Source organism: Schistocerca nitens, chromosome 3, assembly GCF_023898315.1.
Source record: "Schistocerca nitens isolate TAMUIC-IGC-003100 chromosome 3, iqSchNite1.1, whole genome shotgun sequence".
In the NCBI taxonomy this organism is placed as follows: domain Eukaryota; kingdom Metazoa; phylum Arthropoda; class Insecta; order Orthoptera; family Acrididae; genus Schistocerca; species Schistocerca nitens.
The window spans coordinates 80,762,132-80,783,924 of NC_064616.1; the positions used below are offsets into that span (position 1 = coordinate 80,762,132).

Sequence of the window (21,793 nt, forward strand, 5' to 3'; positions counted from 1 at the left end):
TGGGTGACTGTGTGGTGTGCAATGTCCAGTCACGGAATAATCGGTGCGATATTCCTTGATGGCACGGTAACTACCGAACGGTACGTGAGGGTTTTGGAAGATGATTTCATCCCCATTATCCAAAGTGACCCTGATTTCGACAAGATGTGGTTGATGCAAGACGGAGCTCGATCCCATCGAAGCAGGAGAGTGTTTTATGTCCTGGAGAAGCACTTTGGGGACAGTATTCTGGCTCTGGGGTACCCAGAGGCCACTGGCACGGGCTTCGATTGGCCGCCATATTCTCCGAATCTGAACACATGCGACTCCTTTTTGTGGGGCTATATTATATGTTGTGTCCTGCCCACTCGTCTAATGTAAGGTGCCCAGGAAACCTGCAATCTCGGATCGCTAACTAACAATTCGAGCAACTCGTATTAATGAATTTTTATTACAAAAGGAAATGATTACAGTACTTTGTGTCATACAGAAGTGCCGCAAGCAATGGGAGGCAGACAAATAAGAAGTCTCTTCAGTATATACAATTCGTAATACATGCGAAACAACATAGTTCCTGAATCAGTGCTGTTGCGTTCATAGAACGGCTCGTCTTCAACTAGGCCGCGGCCAGGCTTATGTCCTCTTCGTGTAGACGACGCTGCTGTCAGCGTACTATTGGCTGACGTCGTCTCACAGCCCTCTCTGTTCTAACGTTCTCGCTCGTCGTGCCGGCGCTTGACTTTACGCCGGAACATGAAAGACAAGGTGTACAGCAATAACCCCAAAACCACTGGTGAGCAGAAAAGAGCCATTCAGAAGGTCATCGACAGCATCGATGTTCCGAAACTTCGTACATGCAGAATTTCGCTATTCGTCTGCACCTCATCATCGCCAATGTTGGCAAGCATATTGAGCATGTCATAACCTAAATCCTAATATCTGTGGTGACATTTACATGTTGAATGAAGTGTATGTACATAACTAATTTGCGTTTTCTTTGATATAGTTCAATAATTGTCACCCTTGTAGTTACGTTATGTTACACCCCACACTTCGGAGCGCTCTAGTGGCAGAGGCCTGAAAATACATAGACATGAAGAATAAATATGTAGAATGTTACTAACTTTTGTTTTATTTAAAAAGCTTTAAGAATTTTGTCATCCTCGTATTATCTGCAGGTACACTTTTACATTGACATTTGCGACTAAATAATTATAGAGCACTGCCGCGCGGGATTAGCCGAGTGGTCTTAGTGCTGCAGTCATAGACTGTGCGGCTGGTCCCGGTGGAGGTTCTAGTCCTCACTCGGGCACGGGTGTGTGTGTTTGTCCGTAGGATAATTTAGTTTAAGTAGTGCGTAAGCGTAGGGACTGATGACCTTAGCAGTTAAGTCCCATAAGATTTCACACACATTTGAACATTTTTTGAATTATAGAGCACAAACGTGATAAAGTTATAAGCAAATATTTCTTTGCACAGCTTTGCTCTGGACGCTGCTCACTGCAACTGCTCCCACACATGGCCTCTTCCTCGAGAATGAAGCTTACACATATCAGTATAAGGCTGTTGTCCAGACTAGCGTCAATAAGCCAACACACAGTGCCTCCTCTTGGGATCTGAACTGCGATCTCGACGTTCAGTCTAATGGAACTGAAGCATTGTTACAGGTAAATAATTATTTACCTTCTACAGTAAAACAATAATATGATTTTAAGAATTGTACTTGTCTTTAATGATAGCTGGTAACTGTACAAAATTTCAGCGTTATGAATTGTAACAACTATGAAGTGATTTTGCTGCTAAATGTCCTACACTAATTTTGTTAGATAAACTGAGGAAGATACTTGAAAATTATCAGGCGAGGTTCCTTACAGGAAGATAAATTGTTGTTGTTGTCTCCAGTCCAACCACTGGATTGATGCAGCTCACAAACCTAATCTGTCCCGTACAATTCTCTTCGTCTCTGGTAGCTGCATGCACGTGATGCTGCTTGCTGTAGCGAAACCTCCTTCTACAATTTTCACCCCACAAACTTCCCTCGATAGCCAAGTCGACTATTCCTTCCAGAATATAAATCGTCACTCTGCAGTGGAGTGTGCACTGATATGAAACTGCCAGGACGTTGAGTGTCGATCCGGCACACACTTTTAATCTGCCCCGAAGTTTCATATCAGTGCGCGCTCCACTGCAGAGTGAAATTTCATTCTAGAAACATCCCCCAGGCTGCGGCTAAGCCATGTATCCACTCTATCCTTTCTTCCAGAAGTGCTACTCCTGCAAGTTTCGTAGGAGAACTTCTGTGAAGTTTGCATTGTAGGAGACGATGTGCGGTACTGGCCGAATTAAGGTGTGAGGAGAGGCCGTAACTCGATCTCGGGTTGCTCAGTCGGTAGAACACTGGACAGCGAAAGATGAAGGTTCCAAGTTCGAGTCTCGGTCCGGCTCGCAGTTTTAAAGTTTCATATCAACGCACACTCTGCTGCTGAGTAAAAGTTTCATTCTACAAACATCCCCCAGTTTGTGGCTATGCCCAGGAGTACTTCTGTGAAGTTCGGAGACGAGGTACTGACGGAAGTAAAGCTATGAGAACGGCCCCTGAGTCGTGCATGGGTAGCTCAGTCGGTAGATACTTGTCCAAGAGAGACAAAGGTCCTGAGTTCGAGTCTCCGACTTGCAAACAGTTTTAAAGTTTCTTATCAGCGCACACTAAGCTGCAGAGTGAAAATTTCATTCTGCAAACATCCTGCAGGCTGTGGCTAAACCGTGTCTGTGTAATGACCTTTCTTGCAGGAGTCCTAGTCCTGCAAGTTTCACAGGAGAACTTCTGTGAAGTTTCGAAGGTAGGAGACGAGGCAGTAACGGAACTATAGCTGTGAGGGCTGGGCGTGAGTAGGCCAGTGAGCGCGCTCTGTCTTGGCAGGGCAGCAGTGCGGGCCGCGCCGCGCTCGGCCGTCCACGCCGCTGCGCACGCGTTTACTTCCGCGTCTACGTGCTTCTCAGTCGAACAAATTATAATGGCCAATTCTTGCACGAGTAACACTCTCAAGTTCACCTTTCCAAAGGAATACGCACGACCCAAAGCACTGACAGTCGAACGCTCCCTACGCGAAAATAGAAGATCCCCATGACGACGCCATCGGCATACACCTATCGATCATTAGCTGCGTCGTTTATGTTAAGATAACTCTCGACGCTGCCTGCAACGAGATTATTCGACGGAAGCGACGTGGACTAAAATTTCGACACTCCGATGGCAACGTCCGGCCTGTGGATGTGGACCACCCAGGACTTGGCCTTCGAACGATCCGTGTATTCCAACTGCCTTTCGAGGTGAATGAAGATGAAGTCATTGCGGCGCTAAGCCCGCACAGAAAAGTCCGAAGTCATGTAGCCGAGACAAGGGCACAGTTCACGACGTATCCGGTGCTTAATGGTGTGAAACAAGTCCGAGTAGATCTTAAACGGTACGTCCCATCTTACATTTCTGTAGGCGGCTGCCGTGCAGTGGTAATTTACAACAGACAACCTCGAACATGTTTCGATTGTGGCACAAAAGGCCACGTCCGTAATGAATGCCTGCAACCCCGCATCACACAACTACGTAATGACGATACCAATACCGACTTAACTACAACCGTCCTTCCAGTCACCTATGCGGCGACACTGCACGTCCAGCCCTCTCAAAACGCAGTTCGTGAGCGTCTCTCAGGACCGATACACCCAGACGTGTCACAGCAGCTTGCCACCGGCAGTGCCACCCGCAAACAACGGAACACACCCACGCTAGAATCTCAAGGATACCAGCGAGAGTCTTATGGAGACTGAAGACTGCATCATAGCACCTGCGGCTTTTGTACCGGAACGATGTGAATCTTTTCCTTCCTCAGACACTGCTACACATTGCTGGAAGCAAAAGTCGCCTAAACGACGAAAAAAACGCCGCAAGATATCAGAATCGGCCACTGAACCACCTCCGCAGGACAAAGAGGTGGCTCATAAATCTGAAGGTATACACGATAGCTCTTTTTCCGCTCGCTGCCATGGAGACACGTCCTCCACAAGACGGTGAGCCGTCAAACAGAGATCGTGAGTAAGACCTGCGCCCAGAAGCCACGGAACATAGCACGCCCGTCGTCGCCGAAGCAATTGAGCCGACTCGGCCAGCACTGCCTCCTCCCAATAATATTGAAACTGACGGGCCGTTTTCGTGGGCGGATGACGGGGATTTACCACCTCCACCCAATGCGGAAATGAGATTTGTTGCTCCGTTAAACCGACACTAAAAATAGGAGTGTTTCCACGACGACTAATGCGACCACTATGGACTTCCACAATCCACCACGGCAACCTTCACCAGCTACGAGCGTATCGACATCATGGCTCCCACACCAGGCATACCACCAACACCACTAATATCGGCTTCCACGTTAAACTTCAACTGCTCCGCGAAACGCAAAGAGCAGAGGACATCGACATCGGCCTACTACAAAAACTGAGGACAGCAACTTGGTCCAGGTCTTATGGGTACGAGACGTACGCCGCCCTGAAGGCTATGCAACACATATGTGCAGCCATCCTCATCCGAGAAGGGATTGCAGTTTCTGATGTCGCGTATCTTTCAGCGGCTGCGAGGGGTGGCCATAACAGTTGAGAGAATCAGAATCATAAATCTCAACTCCCGCATCAAGGCAAATAAACGGAGGGATCGCTCCACTTCTACGCAGAAGACATCACGCCTTTGTTCCTTGGCAGATGCAATCATCTCATCGTGGCTATAGATTTCAAATGTGTTCTCGAGCATATAGACCGATACCCACATTTACAGAACTTTGCACCTTCGTCTAATCGGCACTTGGAGAATGGTACACGGCGACTGCCCGCAGCATACACACATCACGAGCCACTCCACCAGCCGACTGACGCTCTAGAACCCGTTCTTCTTGACGTGGAACGTTCACTGTCTCTCTTTTCGGATCGGGACATCTACATCTGTACCATCAACTTCTGTAGACAATCTATATAGCGCGGTGCAGGACCTTGGCCGGCCGCGGTGGCCGAGCGGCTCTAGGCTCACCAGTCCGGAACCACGCCACTGCTACGGCCGCAGGTTCGAATCCTACCTCAGGCATGGATGTGTGTGATGTCCTTAGGTTTGTTAGGTTTAAGTAGTTCTAATTTCTAGAGAACTGATGACCTCAGATGTTTAGTCCCATAGTGCTCAGAGCCATTTGAACCATTTTTGAGCAGGCCCTCGGAAACTCAATTTCACGCTACTGTGGGACCCTGAATGTCGACAACAGGTCGCTGGCACATGGCACACTTGTCTTAAACGCATCATGCGTTACGAGATCACACTGCAGTGGTGGTTACGGAGTACCAAACCGGCCATCCGAAGCACCTTGACGCACTATGACAGATCCAAAGCCAGGTGGAATCACCACACAACAGATTTCTACTGTAGCATTCTACACGTGCTCGTGGACCGTCCCCAGTGCGTGGACTGACTAAAAGAAGCTCAGCGCACCAAGGCAAAAATTTTAACCGTGACCAGGTACCGTCTCGAAGGAGCCGTTATACGAGCACGCTGCTGAGACGGGATTAACGATGAAGAACCTTCTATGCATCATATTGTTCAAAATGTATGCCAAGACCGACAGGCCCTAATGTCAACTTTAGACCTACCTGATGGACGACGCCTTGCACTACAGACTTCGCTACCAAGAAGTACCGGCCAGTGCAGAGGCTGTTGCTGAGGTTGCCCCCCAGAAGAACCATTGTACACTAGACACCGTGGCAGCAACTGCCTGACTGCAGAAGTAAGCACCGGTGATGTCCTCGACCAAATGATCACTGAACTGGTCTCCCGGTCTGGATGGTTTACTGCTCGAATTTTACAGAACCTTCCGGGATTTGATGTTGCCACGATGGACAGACATGTACTGGGAACTTTTGTCTGGCGCGGTACTGCGGCCACCAACATTCGTGGAAGGCTTACTCATACCAGTCCCGAAACCTGCAGGAGGAACACGACTCGATAAATATTGGCCGATTACGTTACTCAATTCCGATTTCAAGATTTTCACACGCCTTCTAGCTGTGCGACTCAAATATGTATTACGAGAAATTATTTCCCACGAACAGACATCCTTAGATGGTGAAAATAATAGACAGATTGCCCTCAACGAATACCGATATGTGATCGCTGTGGCAACACACTTGCGACTACCAGTCGCTTTAATCTCCATCGACTTCAATCAACCATTTGATTGTGTCACTCGTGCATTCCTCAATGCAGTGATGGCGGTTCCCCTGACGTTCACACAGGTGATTATGTGGCTCCTTTGAGGGGCAACGTCCACGCTTCTCGTCAACGGCAGACTTGCAAAACCCATACGAATCGAACGTTCAGTATGGCACGGTTGCCCACTGTCGACGGTGCTTTATGCCACTGCGAAGGAACCACTCATCTGCGGATTGCGGCGACAGTTGACGGGTATTCCACTCTGGGAGCACGTGTTCCGCCACCGAGCCTAGACCCTCATTGCTCGTTCAGCGGCCGACGTACAAGCTATGATGCAATGAATTAGCCGTTACAGTGAAACACCTTCCGTTGTCTCGGATTAGTGTACACGCGAGTCATTCGTCGCACCTCGGCGATCAATTTTCGGGCGCTACTGCAACACTGCTCCGATCGTATCCACCCCGAAACCACGTCGAAGCACGTCTCCCCCATGTTTCATGGCCTACAGTTTGGACAGCGATCCATCAACCATACCATCCCACTGACACCACCGCGACGTGGTACCTTCTCGTCAATGGCAAATATGCTGCAAGACAGAAACTGCGTTGCTTCGCGCTGGTGGACTCACCCCTGTGCCTCAAGTACAATGTCGAAGATACAGATTTACACCATTTTAACTGTGGGGCAGCAGCAGCTGTCTGGAGCCTTGTACAGAAGATTGTGGCTTTCTATCTTTGAGTACCCCGACGTCACGTCTCTCCTACCATGCTGATATATCCCCACTCGACCTACTTTCCATCGCCTAAGTTGCACGTCGTCACGGATCAGTGGCATGGCCATCAACCACCTCTTCTGGGACGACATCCGCCGGACTTCTGGAGACGTCTTCACGTACACCCTCCACACCCTTCGCCGACATCGAAACTGTCGGGCCACTTCCGCGAACTATTTACAGAGTATTTTCGCCAAACCGCCAGCCAAGACTGGACGATCCCACGCTACCCTTCCAATGATAGAATTGACGTTGTTCTGACGGCGCGACAAAGTGGAACATGGCGCTGCATCTTCATATTCTAAATTTTTTCCTTAAACATGTTTATTCACGGCTCTGCATCTGCAGCCTGTTCGTTTTCTTTCTCATGCGTTCTCGTAAAAAAAAAAAAAAAAAAAAAAAAAAAAAAAAAAAAAAAAAAAAAAAGATAGTGATGTTGGTGAAGTTGAGAAAGTATACTTGTTTACGTTAAAAAACAAAAAAAAGTGATATTGAGAAAGCATACTTATTTACGTTAAGAAAACAAAAATAAGTAGTGTTGAGAAAGTATACTTATTTAGGTTTTCAAGAAATATTGTTTATTTTTGAAGAACGTCGTCTTTTACTTTCAAACAATAGAGATTTTTATTTGTTTTCTCATTACCTGCAACATTTTGCTCACATAGTAGGCGTTTATTAAAAACAAAGTCAGCAAAGCTCTTCCATACGAAAGGCAATGTTCTCAAGTTCGAGTCTCGTTCCGGCACACAGTTTTAATCTAATAGGAAGTTTCGAGTATTCCTTGATGTCTGAGGGTGAATTGTACCACCCGATCATTAATTTTGGTCAAGTTGCCCCATTATGGTCTTATCTCCCCCCAATTCAATTCGGTACGCCTTCGTTAACTATTCGTTCTACCCATCTAATCCTCAATATTCTTCTGTAGAACCACATTTAGAAAGCTTCCATTCTAGAAAGCTTCCATTCTCTCTTTGTTTACACAGCTTATCGTCCACTTTTCACTATCAAATAAGATAATAATCCAAAGGAACACCTTCAGAAGAGACTTCGTGTTGTACTGGACGAAAGTACACTCTCTAGGGCAATGGTGGGTTCTTTACTTTTCTCCGTCAGGCGGCCTAGTGGATACTATAACACATAAGATATTAGTTCACTATATTATAATATAGATAAGAAGAATTATTTAACTTTTGTACAATACATTCCCACAAGAATGTCATGAATATTTACAACTGTCTCTGAACATTAACGCATCACTTGATACAGGCAAAACAGAAGTCTCTCACTCAGCGTACATTTAACAGTAACTTTCACTTAGAGTTCTGCCTAATACGATTATCACACAGCTGGCCTACCAGAAGACTATGACGTCGTCTTAGTCGATGGTTGCAGACAGAGCTGAGTGGTACTGTGCTCGGCCATATGTAGAAGAGCAGCAGCGTAGTGAAACGTTTCTGGGCGTGGCTACACTCGAGTCACTCATTTGTCGATGCAGCTTGCAGCGAATGTCTTCTGTTGTGGCTGTCTTACGACGTAACAACATTGCTCTGGTACCTCTATCTTCGGACAGCACCACATCTGCTATCACTTAATACATTGGTTCACATAGCACACTTTTGTTACAGATCCCATGGAGCTATTTCGGTATTTTTTTGTTTTTTTGTTTTCTGCTTTATTTGGCGCTAAATAAAATATTTATGTGTAAATAAGATAACAAACATTTCAGTTTATTACCTTGTATTACATTTTGTTGTGCGAGTTATATGTGACCCACATGGCTCCTGAGGAAGTACATCAGGGGTGACATTTACTATGTCGCTAATAATTAGCGGTTGGTACTCCTGTCAGTCTTTCATTCCATAATGGAATTTGTGTATAGTCACATTGTAGCTATCCTTCATTGTTGCCACAGTCTTCATTTCGTATTGTTGGCGTTGTAATCTTCTGATAGTGATAAGCAAGAAAATATCACGCGTAAGTTTGAAGATGAACAAAAGCATTTGCAGGAGCTTTTGGACGAAGCGATGCGATGATAATGCGTCATTATTTATGTTAACTCGGATGAATTTTTACCAGGTGAGTCTGCAAGTGAAACTGAAAGTGAACACGGGAGCAGACAGGCGTAGGTACGCAATGTGCTATGAAAGAATTAAGTGTGAACGTGAACAACGGTTAGATAAAAAAACTGCATGGAAATGTAATAATTGTGACTCGTATTTTCGTGCAGAATGGTTTTACACAAAGCACAGCTCATACAGGTATTAGAGGTACAAAACGTCGTTATCGAGTAATATTTTTAGTTTAATTTTCTTTACAATGTCAGCAAGAGAACGTAAATAGAAATTTTACTGCTAAGTAATTTATATTGTACTGTGTAACTGATACAATCTAAGGAAAATGAAAAACAACGTGCAACGAAGGATTTATCCGAATGGGAAGGAAACCGGTATATGTGATGTACATGTACTCACAAACATCTGATTAAAATTTGAGAATAATTGGATGATTTATTGAAGAGATAGAACTTCACAAATTGAGCAATTTAATAAATCACTGGTCCATCTCTGACCCTTATGTAAGCAGGTATTCGGGTGGCATTTATCGACAGAGTAGTTGGCTGTACTCCTTAGGGATACTGTCGCAAGTTTCTGCCCAAATGACGCGTTAGGTCGTCAAAATCCCGAGCTAGTCGGAGAGCCCTGCGCATAATGCTCCAGACGTTCTCAACTGGGGAGAGATCCGAGTACATTACTGGCCAAGGTCGGGTTTGGCAAGCACGAAGAGAAGCAATAGAAACTCTCGTTGTGTGCGGGAGGGCATTATCTTGCGAAAATGTAAGCCTAGGGCGGCTTTCCGTGAAGGGCAACCAAATTGGGGGTAGAATATCATCGACGTACGGCTGTGCTATAAGGGTGTCATAGATTACAACCAAAGTAGTCCTAGTGTAAAATGAAATGGCTCCCCACACTGTCGCTCCTGGTGGGCGTATGACAGGGAGCCACAGCCGTGTAGTTATCCCGCCACCCTCCCACGCGTCTCCGTTCAAAGCGGAACTCACCACTGAAGACAATTCTACTGCAGCCAATGAGATTCCATCCTGAATGTGCCCGACACCACTGTAAATGGGTTAGTCGGTGTACAGAGGTCAATGATAGTCGGCGCAACGAGTGCGCCTCTTTTTGTGAGTCACCTGTTATCGGTCCTCGTGATCACTGAAACACCAGTTGCCCGTTCTGTCATCTCTCTGGGTCAACCGCTTCCTTGTTCACGCTGTGATTGGCCACGGTTCACCCATTCGAACAGTGGCATTACTCCTATTCAAATGTCGAGCTATTTGCCGATTACTCCAACAGGCTTCTCTGGGCCCAATTACACGTCCTCTCTCACATGCTGGTATCTGCGTATGTTTTTCACTTGGGCTGTCTGCGAGGCGTAGTTACTGTCCAACAAAGTGCACGGAATGAAATTCGTACAGACTTTATGCCCTGGTATCGACATGTCTCCTGCTTACTATCCTTGTCAGCAGCACTGTGACATTGCGCTGCTGCATCACACATTCATCCATCGGCCGCCCAAGTTTACAGTTCTGCATTTTGATTGGTTGATTGATTTGTGGAAGGGGACCAAACAGAGAGGTCATCAGTCCCGTCGGTTTAGGGAAGGATGGGGAAGGAAGTCGGCCGTGCGCTTTCAAAGGAACCATCCTATTATTTGCCAGAAGTAATTTAGGGAAATCACGGAAAACCTAAATCGGGATGGCCGGACGCGGGTTTGAACCATCGTCCTCCCGAATGCGAATCCAATGTGCTAACCACTGCGACATATCACTGCGTCTGCATTTGTGACCAATTTGCGTAACTCTTTGGTCTTTGTCTAAGGCAGAGTATACATAAAAGTAAATAATAACTAAGTAACAAAATGAGGAAACGGTCAAAGAAGACTGAGTCTCGTGCGTTGTATATAGCTCACAATTACAGGTACCTTTAACTTTTCTTGAGCTCCTGGAATCCGTATGCCACGAACGGCGATTTGTCACTGGGGCCACGATCCGCTGTAGCACAGATTCACAGCATGCTGCTGCCAGGTTCCACGCCACCCCGGAGCTTTAAATGACAGTATGTCTATGAGTTGAATTTATTTCATGTGGCCCTAAGAAGAAATTTTCCGCGAGTTATTTTTACCTCATGTAGGAGTCAGTGTATAAATTTGTGTCAGATGTTAAGATATTCCTCTTTTTCAGAAACACATTTCTTGTTATGGTCAGTCTGCATTTTACATCCTCTCTATTTCGACGATCATCAGTTATCTTGCTACAGAAACTGCAAAACTCTTCAACTACCGGTACAATTCGTTGCTTATTTGTGATCTAATTCCCTCACCGCCACCTGACCTAATGAGAATGCACTCCATTGACCTCGATTTAGTTTGTTGCTTTCTATCTAATAACTTATTTCCAAGACACTACCCATTCTGTTCAACTGATCTTCCAAGCCCTTTGCCGTATCAGAGAGGATTAAGTTTATATAAAATATTATCAACAAGGTAAATCTGGGAGAAGTACTAGGAATGCAACAGACCCGTTCTTGAAACTTTTATAGATTGCTCCAAGGTATATGATAATGCCCATAGGAAGATTGTAATACGATGCACGAATAATGGTAGTAGGCATGGTGAAAGCGTGCACAGCAAAGAGCGAAGCTGGGAGGCACATACACCGAGTTTGACATACATAATTACGTAATAAGGTTATGGTATCTCACAAGTACTGTTTAATAAAGTAGACATGAAAGTCATTCCAGAAATATACCGCGATGAAAAAGGAGCTAATCTGAACTGAAGACCACACTGATTAGCATATGGCATCGCAGCCCTGGCAATGTCAGAAGTCGAGATGTCGGAGATAGTGAGGGATGTACCCTAACGTGTAAGGACAGTGTGATAAGGACACCTGGGCACAGTGGAAACGTCATGCTGAGCCTCCGCCCATTCCAGTACGTGGTCAAAAAAAAAAAAAAAAAAAAAAAAAAAAGGCTCTGAGCACTATGGGACTTAATAGATATTGTCATCAGTCTCCTAGAACTTAGAACTACTCAAACCTAACTAACCTAAGGACATCACACAACACCCAGTCATCACGAGGCAGAGACAATCGAACCCTAGAACCCGGGCGTGGGAAGCGAGAACGCTACTGCACGATCACGAGCTGTGGACCACGTGGTGACCAGTTGCAGTTGCCAGCCGTCTCTGCTGCCAAACAGGATGGAGCAGTGGTAAGCCGTAAGACTCTCGTCCTGGAGGACTGGGATGCAACTCCATGTGCCGCAGGTTTTCCTTGGATCTCCTATACCAATTAAAACCAATGCCAGGATGCTTCCTTTAACAGCCTCATTCCCTATCCTTCACTGTACTGGTCTTATGCTCGGTCTCTAATGACGCTGTCGGTGACAGGAGGCTGAAACCTAAGTTACCTTCCTTCCTTTCATCTCTTTTGAACCGTCGATGCGAGAAGTCTGAAGGCGCTTACCAGCTCTCTCCCCTAGTTTGTCTTGTGAAAGCCTCTTCATCTCTGCATAACTACTGAAACTTACATCCGTTTGAACTTGCTTACTGTATTCAATCCTTGATCACCCTCTACAGATTTTGCTCTCCCCTCCCCCCCCCTCCGCCCCCCCCCTCCCCCAAACACACAAACACACTTCCATCCAAAAGCTAAACTGATGATTCGTTGATATCTCAGAATGTGTCCTATCTACCGATCCCTTCTTGTAGTCAGCTTCTACTACATATTTCTTTTCAAATGGTTCAAATGGCTCTGAGCACTATGGGACTCAACTGCTGAGGTCATTAGTCCCCTAGGACTTAGAACTAGTTAAACCTAACTAACCTAAGGACATCACAAACATCCATGCCCGAGGCAGGATTCGAACCTGCGACCGTAGCGGTCTTGCGGTTCCAGACTGCAGCGCCTTTAACCGCACGGCCACTTCGGCCGGCCATATTTCTTTTCTCCCCAGTTCTGTTCAGTACTTCCTCGTCTACCCATCTTATCTTCAGCATACTTCTGTATCACCACATTTCAAAAGTATCTATTCTCTCCTTGTCCGAACTGATTATTGTCCACATTTTACTTCCGTACAAAGCAACTCTCCACACATACACCTTCAGAAAAGGCTTCCTAACTGTTACATTTACACTGAAGAGCCAAAGAAAGTGGTACACCTGTCTATTATCGTGTAGGGCTCCCGCGAGCACGCAGAAGTACCGCAACACGACGTGGCATGGACTCTACTAATGTCTGAAGTAGTGCTGGAGGGAACTGACACCATTCATCCTGCACGGCTGTTCATAAATCCATGAGTAGGAGGGGGTGAAGATCTCTTCAGAACAGCACGTTGCAAGGCATCCCAGATATGCTCAATAATGTTCATGTCTGGGAAGTGTTTATACTCAGAGGAGTGTTCCTGGAACCTCTGTGTAGCAGTTCTGGTTGTCTGGGGTGCCGAATTGTCCTGCTGAAATTACGCAAGTCCGTCGGTATGCACAATTGACATGAATGAATGGATGTAGGTGATCAGACAGGATGCTTACGTACGTGTCACCTGTCAGAGTCGTATCTAGACGTATCAGAGGTCACATACTAATCCAACTGCACACGCCCCACACCGTTACAGAGACTCCACCAGCCTGGACGGTCCCCTACTGGCATGCATTGTCCATGGATTCATGAGGTTGTCTCCATACCCGTAGACGTCCATCCGCTCAATACAATTTGAAACGAGACTCGTCCGACCACGCAACATGTTTCCAATCATCAACAGTCCAATGTCGGTGTTGACAGGCCCAGGCAAGGCGTAAAGCTTTGCGTCGTGTAGTCATCAAGGGTACACTAGCGGGCCTTGGGCTCCGAAAGCCCATATCGATGATGTTTCGTTGAATGGTTCGCAAGCTAACAGTTGTTCATGGCCCAGCACTGAAATCTGCAGCAATTTGCTGAAGGGTTACACTTGTGTCACGTTGAACGATTCTCTTCAGTCGTCGTTGGTCCCGTTCTTGCAGCATCTTTTTCCGGCCGCAGCGATGTCGGAGACTCGATGTTTTTCCGGTGTCCTGATATTCACGGTACACTTGTGAAAAGATCGTACGGGAAAATCCCCACTTCACCGCTACCTCGAAGATGTTGTGTCCCATCGCTCGTGCGCCAACTATAACACCACGTTCAAACTCACTTATATAGTCGTTGCCGACCGCAACGCCGTGTTTTACCTGTTTACATATCTCTGTATTTCAATACGCATGCCTATACCAGTTTGTTTGGCGCTTCGGCGTATATTCAAAGTTAACAAATTTCTCTTCTTCGCAAAACTCATCTACTGCTTTTAGTGTCTCACCCTTGTCTAATTTAATTCGACTACATTGAATTACCCTTGTTTTGCTATTGTTGGTGTTCATCTTATATCGTCCTTTCAAGAACTGTCCATTCCGTTCAAATGTTCTTCTAAGTCCTTTGCTGTCTCTGACAGAATTACAATGTCGTTGGCAAACCACAAAGTTTTTATTTCTTCTCTCCGAACTTTAATTCCTAATTCAAGCTTTTCTTTGCTTTCCTTTACTGCTTATCCAATGTACAGCCTGAATGAAGTCAGGGTAGACTAAAGTTTTGTTTCACTTCCTTCTCAACCATTACTTCCATTTCATGGCAGTCGATTGTTGTAACTGTCATCTGGTTTCTGTACTAGCTGTACCGCATAAAACCTTTCGTTTCCTGAATTTTATCCTTGCTACTTTCAGAATTTCAATGAGTGTATTTCAGTCAAAACTGCACACAGCTTTCTGTATGTCTATCTTCTAAGATACGTCGTAGCGTTAGTATTGCCCCACGTGTTCCTCCATCCCTCCGTAACCACTACTGATCTTCCCTGAGGTCAGTTCCTACCAGATTTTCCATATCTCTGTATACAATTCGTGTGCTCATTTTGCGACCATGACTTATTAAACCGATAGTTCAGTAATGTTGATACCTATCAGCACCTGCTTTCTTTGGAATTAGAGTTACTCCTATTTTTTATTCATTATTAGAACAACTCCTGTATTACCCCTATGTGCTTTTGTATTTACAACCTTGTGCTCTTGTAATCAGGAGTCCTGTTCCTTCTGTCACCGAACTTTACTAATGCCTACTATTCTTTTCTTTCCTTCTTTCTTTTGCTGGTGCCTTGTTCCGTTTCTTTTGCTGGTGCCTTGTCCCGCGGTTAAACAGGGTCGGCATGGTTAGAACGGACTTGGCAGGGTTAATTTTAAGGGGTGGCCAGATGCCCTTCCTGCCGCCACTAATGCCCACTATACTTAACTTTAATTCGTACAACACCCTTATAAAATTTTCTAACCAAACTGTGCAATTAAGGAGCGCAACGCCCCACGCTCCGACTGTAGAACGCCAGTTTTATTTCTGCTGATGATGGCATCTTGCTGAATAGTCCCCGCCAAAGATCCGAATGCGGGACTATTTTATCACTGGAATATTTTACCTAAGAGAATGCCATCATCATTTAACCATATAGTAGAGCTGCTTGCCCTCTGGAAAAGTAACAGCTATAGTTTCCCCTCGTTTCAAATGTTTGCAGTTCCAGCACAGTGAGGCCAAGTTGGATGGTGTTAGATGGCCAGATCAGTCATTCATCCAGAATGTTCCCCCTGCAGCTACTGAAAAGACTGCTGCCGTTCTTGAGGAATCACTTCTTTGCCTGGCCTCTCCAAATATGCACCTTCATGCTGGTTGCACCACGGTAGGGTTGTCTGTACTGTTGATGCACGCAAGCCACTCTATCTTGGCAAGGTCCACGGTTCATGGGGAAAGAGGAAATTCAGAATAATGTTAAATGAAGAGAAAAAATCACCAGCATGACTGCTTTACGTCATACACAGTACACACTCTGTATATGGTGTCCTATAATTTATATCGAAAACTGACAAAGTATATGATAACAGATGCAAAAAATTGTCCGTATACTCCTACATGGGCCTGGAAAACGTCAGTTTGCAAAATAACTCCGAAGGTGTCCTTACGAGCTGCTACTCACCACAGTATAAAATGTTGTCCAGTATTACAAATGTGTTTCAAATGTAAACTCTCATTTATGTCCTCCTCTGTCTCAATTCAAAGGGCAGGGTTGTGATAGATGGATAATGGGGCACCAGGACATTTTGTTGCTGCTGAAAGACGACATCTAATGCTCTTGTATGGTCCAAGATGGCTACGCTAAGCAGGGACGGCGCCATGGTCTCCGAGACCAGCTGACGTCAGTCCTCTGGATTTTTATGTTTGGGGTCCTCTCAAAAGTGAAACTGATATGGCGAAAGAACTGCAGAAACGAGTTGTAAATTTTCTTTGTGATTTATGAAGTGATCTTGAGGAAGTCTGAAAGAATTAGTAGAGACTCACTGTAGAGACAAGTGCAGTACAATATTGCAATCAAAGGCAAGGACGACACGTCGAACACCTCTAACAGGAACGAGTGCGCAGAAAACTGAAAAATGTAACGTACTGAGACCTGTCTTGTTAAAGTTGGCCTTAATTTGAGCCAAATTACGATTAGCATTCAATAAGTAATAAAACACTTTTTTTTGAAAACAGGTTGGTTTTATTCAGGATACAATACTCCATATTATTCCTCACTCTTTTGTCTATAAAACCCTGTTTTCCAACATAATCTCCTTTCAATGCGATGGACTTACACCATCTTACTGGGAGACCCTGTATGCCCTCGTAATACCACTCTAGTAGTCGGCGTCAGAGCCGACATCTCGCTGCGTCAATAACTTCCTCATTATCCACGTACTGCTTCCTGTGGAGCGCATCCTTCATTGAACCAAATAGATGGAAGTCTAAAGATGCGATAGGGTGGACGAGGAGATCAGTCCGACGCAGTTTAGTGAGATCCTCTCAGGTGCACAGATTTGTGTGGAGGCCTCGCGTTGTAACGGAGAAGGAGGAGTTCCTTTGCTTTTTTGTGGCGACGAACACACTGAAGACTTGAAACTTCCTGGCAGAATAAAACTGTGTGCCGGACTGAGACTCGAACTCGGGACCTTTGCCTTTTGTGGGCAAGTGTTCTACCGTCTGAGCTACCCGAGCATGACTCACGCCCTGTCCTCACAGCCTTACTTCTGCCAGTACCTCGTCTCTTACCTTCCAAACTTTACAGAAGCTCTCCTGCGAACCTTGCGGAACTAGCACTTATGAAAGAAAGGATATAGCGGAGACATGGCATAGCCACAGCCTCGTGGATGTTAATCATCAAATGCCGTTTTAGAAAAGAATCATTTATTAAGCATCACACAGTATGACAACATAATATGAAACACTAACTGCACATTTCAAAACATAGCCAGAGATCATCACCACTACACCAAAAATGAACCAAAGAATTTATGAGACATGTGACAGGCAACCTTCAAAGCATATGAATGTGTGTGTGTGTGTGTGTGTGTGTGTGTGTGTGTAAAACAACATTGGAACATTAATACTTTAACATCATCAATATAGACACCTAATAATTTTGAATTTTCCACCCCATGTATTATTTCATCACTGTGTGTTACACTGATTACTGGTGCAGTACCCCTAGAGATGTAGAACTGAATATGATGTGTCTTTGTGAAATTCAGGGTGAGAACCAGCCAATGATACTGTTGAGAACTTTATTCACCATTTCTTCCATTTCTGTATGTATATTGGGACTGATTACGATACTGGTGTCATCTGCAAAAAGAACTAATTCTGCTTGTTGTACATTAGGTAGTAGATCATTTACATATATGAGAAACAGTAGTGGGCCTAAGAGGGAACCCCATACATGATTTCTCCCCAGCCATAATTATGTCCCTGGATTCTGTTGGTTGAATTACTACTAAGTACAACCTTCTGCATTATTTTGGTTAGATATGACATGATCCATTGGTTGGTTATACCATCACTCCCATAAAACTTCAATTTATCTAGGAGTATACTATGATTCACACAATCAAATGGCTTGGATAGGCTGCAGAAAATACCTACCGGTGCTATTTTGTTATTTAATACTTGAAATATGGTGTGTGAACATGTAAATGCCATTCTCGGTAGAGCAATCCTTCTGAAACCCAAACTGTGATTTGCTGAGGATATTATTGTTGCCAAGTTGAGATACTAGTCTAGAATACATCACCTTCTCAAAAAGTTTGGAAAATAATGTCAGCCGTGAAATAGGTCGGTAGTTACTGACGTCTCTCTTATCACCTTTCTTAAAGAGGGGTATAAAAGCAGCATATTTTAGTCTCCCTGGAAAAATGCCTTGAGTTAGTGATGCTTTACTAATTTCAGACAATACCAGACTTATTATATGGGAACAAATCCTTATACTCTATTGGGAACACAATGAAAACCAGAAGATCTTTTATTCTTGATAGAATGTATGACCCTCTTAATTTCAGAAGTAGAAGTTGGTGGTGCATTTGTATGATGTAATTTTATGAGAGTTACTTCTTCAACATATTGCTGTTATCTTTCTCTTGAAGTGCTGGTCCCTATACTTTCTGCTGTCCGCCAACACATGCCATTGACCACTTTTAAATTAGCTCAATTTTTAACTAGCACTTGCAATTAACATTTAAATAAAATTAATGGCAAAATATTAGACTATTCATTAAATAACTGTACAAGTATGACAATATGGAGGTATTCATGCTGTATTCATTATCTATGTAAATGTGGAGAATACAATGTTGCTCTAGAGAAATGATAGCTATTGTGCAATACTATCATCGGAAATAATATTTTTTGAAATTAAAAGTTGTTAATTCGGAGGTTCATTGATCAAATGTTTATCACTGTGAAATATCAACTTCTGTAGTTTTAAAGATACTGAGATGTTGTGTCACTGGATGCACATCAATACATCGTAAATGTATTCAGATTTGCATTAACATATGATGTGAGTTATTGTAGAATCTCAAAGAGCTGTGACTTTGCCATCTTCAATATTGCCTGACACTGTGCCATTTCTTGGAGCACATGCAATAATCAGCCGGCCAAATTCCCAGCTCTGGGATTTACACGTTTTGGGTGACGCGCTAAATGTGTCTGCACCTGAGCTCACCTGGGGTGGCTGCATGACATCTTCATCCCGCTGAGTCATACTTAGTCAAGAAAGCAAATTAAGCTCTCCTCAATGTCAGCCCTAGGTGGACGAATAATTTGCCCAAATACTGGTAACGTTACACCAACTAACTGGAGAGCAACAGAAATATTCAAAAATCACAATACTTTAATAACCTACCATGTTTTCTCATTTATTCCTCTTCAGAAACAAATGCTGCAAATAATTATCCCATAATCCAGAGAAACATTAATGAATTCAAAAAAATACGTGAAGGACATGAAGGTGTGCAAGATATTTCAATTTATATATTTTTGTCCACCTGCTGTGAAAGATATAAATTTTCACTAAAATTATGACTTCAAGGGCCCATGCCAAAGTGAAATGGTTCCCTATAAGGACATCACAAAAAAGGAAGAAGGAACCTACGCAAAGTGTGGAGATAATAGTGGGCATAACTGCTATATAAACTATCTGATCCCTATACTTACTGCATTAACAAAATCTTCGACCCAGTTAACCTAACTTCTCAAGCTGCCTAACTATTTCTAGTTTCATGAAATTTTAATGCATGACATCCCATAGCGTTCAACATTCATGATGATAATAACTCTGATTCCTGACTGTAATTAGCACATGCTGTCATGATTGACACGAGTTCAAATTTGCTCATTCTGACACTGTTCAAGGAAAAAGAGTAGTTACAGTCTACTTATCTTTATTGTAGAAGGTCTTGAAGATGTCAAAAAGGTATAATTGTCACTCCCAAGATTGTGATCTCCCTGTGATAATAGAGTTGGTTACCAGCAGTAAAAAGGACTGATAGCCATTTAAGTGATCTTCGTGGTTCATTCAAGCATCTGATTCCACTTATAACTCAGGGTGATGGAGATTTCACCAAGTGTGCTAATACTGTGCAGCACTAAAACATTAATGAGCTTCACAAAAATACATGCACATTCTAATGCATTCATACAGCATCTCTCTCACTGGCATGGTAGTGCACTTAGTCTACAGTCAATATAATGTTTACATTTTAACCTCCTTACACAAGTGACCAATGAAAGATAAGATTTTTGTTAAATGTGAAGCAAATATTGGTGACTCTCATATGATAATTTTTATCTTACATAATGATTATTGTTATATCATTCTTGTTTATTTCTCATTCCTGTTTTCATAGTAGAAGGAAGATAAACTCAACAGTTGCTTTGAATAAATGATGACTAACCGACAACCTCAGCTGCTGACAGGTGTTGTTGTTATACCTCGATGTGGACAGCTGAAAATGTGTGCCCCGACCGGGACTCGAACCCGGGATCTCCTGCTTACATGGCAGACGCTCTATCCATCTGAGCCACCGAGGACACAGATGAATAGCGCGACTGCAGGGACTTTTCCCTTGCACGCTTCCCGTGAGACTCACATTCCCAACTGTCCACAATTCTACATATGTATTGTACCTTATAGACATTTGCCCATCCACTCATTACTCGCGCACGCGTTGGCGATTCCCGTAAGAGTTTGGGCAACCTGTGCGCATTCGCACAGACAAAGGTCAATGGCTGGGTAGCCTTTAACTATATATACAAAGACAGTAACTTGTTCTCGAAAGAACAGTTATTGTTGATGACCGTGCAGCTTTCCCTGAAATAAATGATGACTAACCGACAACCTCAGCTGCTGACAGGTGTTGTTGTTATACCTCGATGTGGACAGCAGTCGCGCTATTCATCTGTGTCCTCGGTGGCTCAGATGGATAGAGCGTCTGCCATGTAAGCAGGAGATCCCGGGTTCGAGTCCCGGTCGGGGCACACATTTTCAGCTGTCCACATCGAGGTATAACAACAACACCTGTCAGCAGCTGAGGTTGTCGGTTAGTCATCATTTATTTCAGGGAAAGCTGCACGGTCATCAACAATAACTGTTCTTTCGAGAACAAGTTACTGTCTTTGTATATATAGTTGCTTTGAAACTTTAAAAGACAATATCACATTTTTTGGTTACTTTTCTCTAAAAGTGACTTTCTAAGTTTCATATATTTTTTTGGTGTTATAAAAATTCAAATAGAATGCTAATAGCAAATTTTTTTGAAAACTATGTCTGTTTTGGGATTTTAAAATGAAATTTAAATATTTTTCCTTGGATTATAACACAACACAAAAGAAATTTGAAATGCACTGTGAATACTCGAAGATTTCTACTGAGCTATAAATTCTTCAACTGTAATGATTTTTTATAAATATATACATTTTGAACCTAATTGTTTCATTAGATTAAGTGATAGTTAGGTGGCTTTCCAGTTTCTTACACAAGTTGTGGTCATTATCCAAGCAAATCTCGTGTTATGTACATTTAAATTGCTTCTAAGCATATTATTTTTACATATTTGCAAGTTCTAAACATGGTTGTAGAGCAGTTCATTATAAAACCTTTCTTTACTTTATAACTTGTGAGAGTATAAACTAAATATTACATAATTGTACAAGCATAAGTGTGTATATACTATCCTGATGTTTACTACTTAATTCATGGGCTTGGTATGTCGACAACTGAGTGTGCAAACTTGTAGTGAATAATCTGATCACGGGAAAAGATGCTGTACTATGTAGATTGTTGCTATAAGGGTATTTCTTTTTCAAATGTTAGGTTGTAATTTTGTGGTAG

The 21,793-nt window shown here is 43.7% G+C and overlaps 2 protein-coding genes across 3 annotated transcripts in view; both read left to right on the forward strand.

The window, feature by feature from the left end:
- Positions 1-21,793, forward strand: part of LOC126248044 (uncharacterized) — a 557,758-nt gene that overhangs the window by 301,902 nt on the left and 234,063 nt on the right. The gene's annotated exons all lie outside the window — the stretch shown is intronic.
- The window catches only part of LOC126248043 (uncharacterized), a 706,800-nt gene that overhangs the window by 84,706 nt on the left and 600,301 nt on the right, over positions 1-21,793 (forward strand). For both annotated transcript variants that reach the window (XM_049948671.1, XM_049948672.1), the window contains exon 2: positions 1,459-1,646. In XM_049948671.1, coding sequence (XP_049804628.1) covers positions 1,459-1,646 — 188 coding nt within the window. The remainder of the gene's footprint in view (positions 1-1,458; positions 1,647-21,793) is intronic.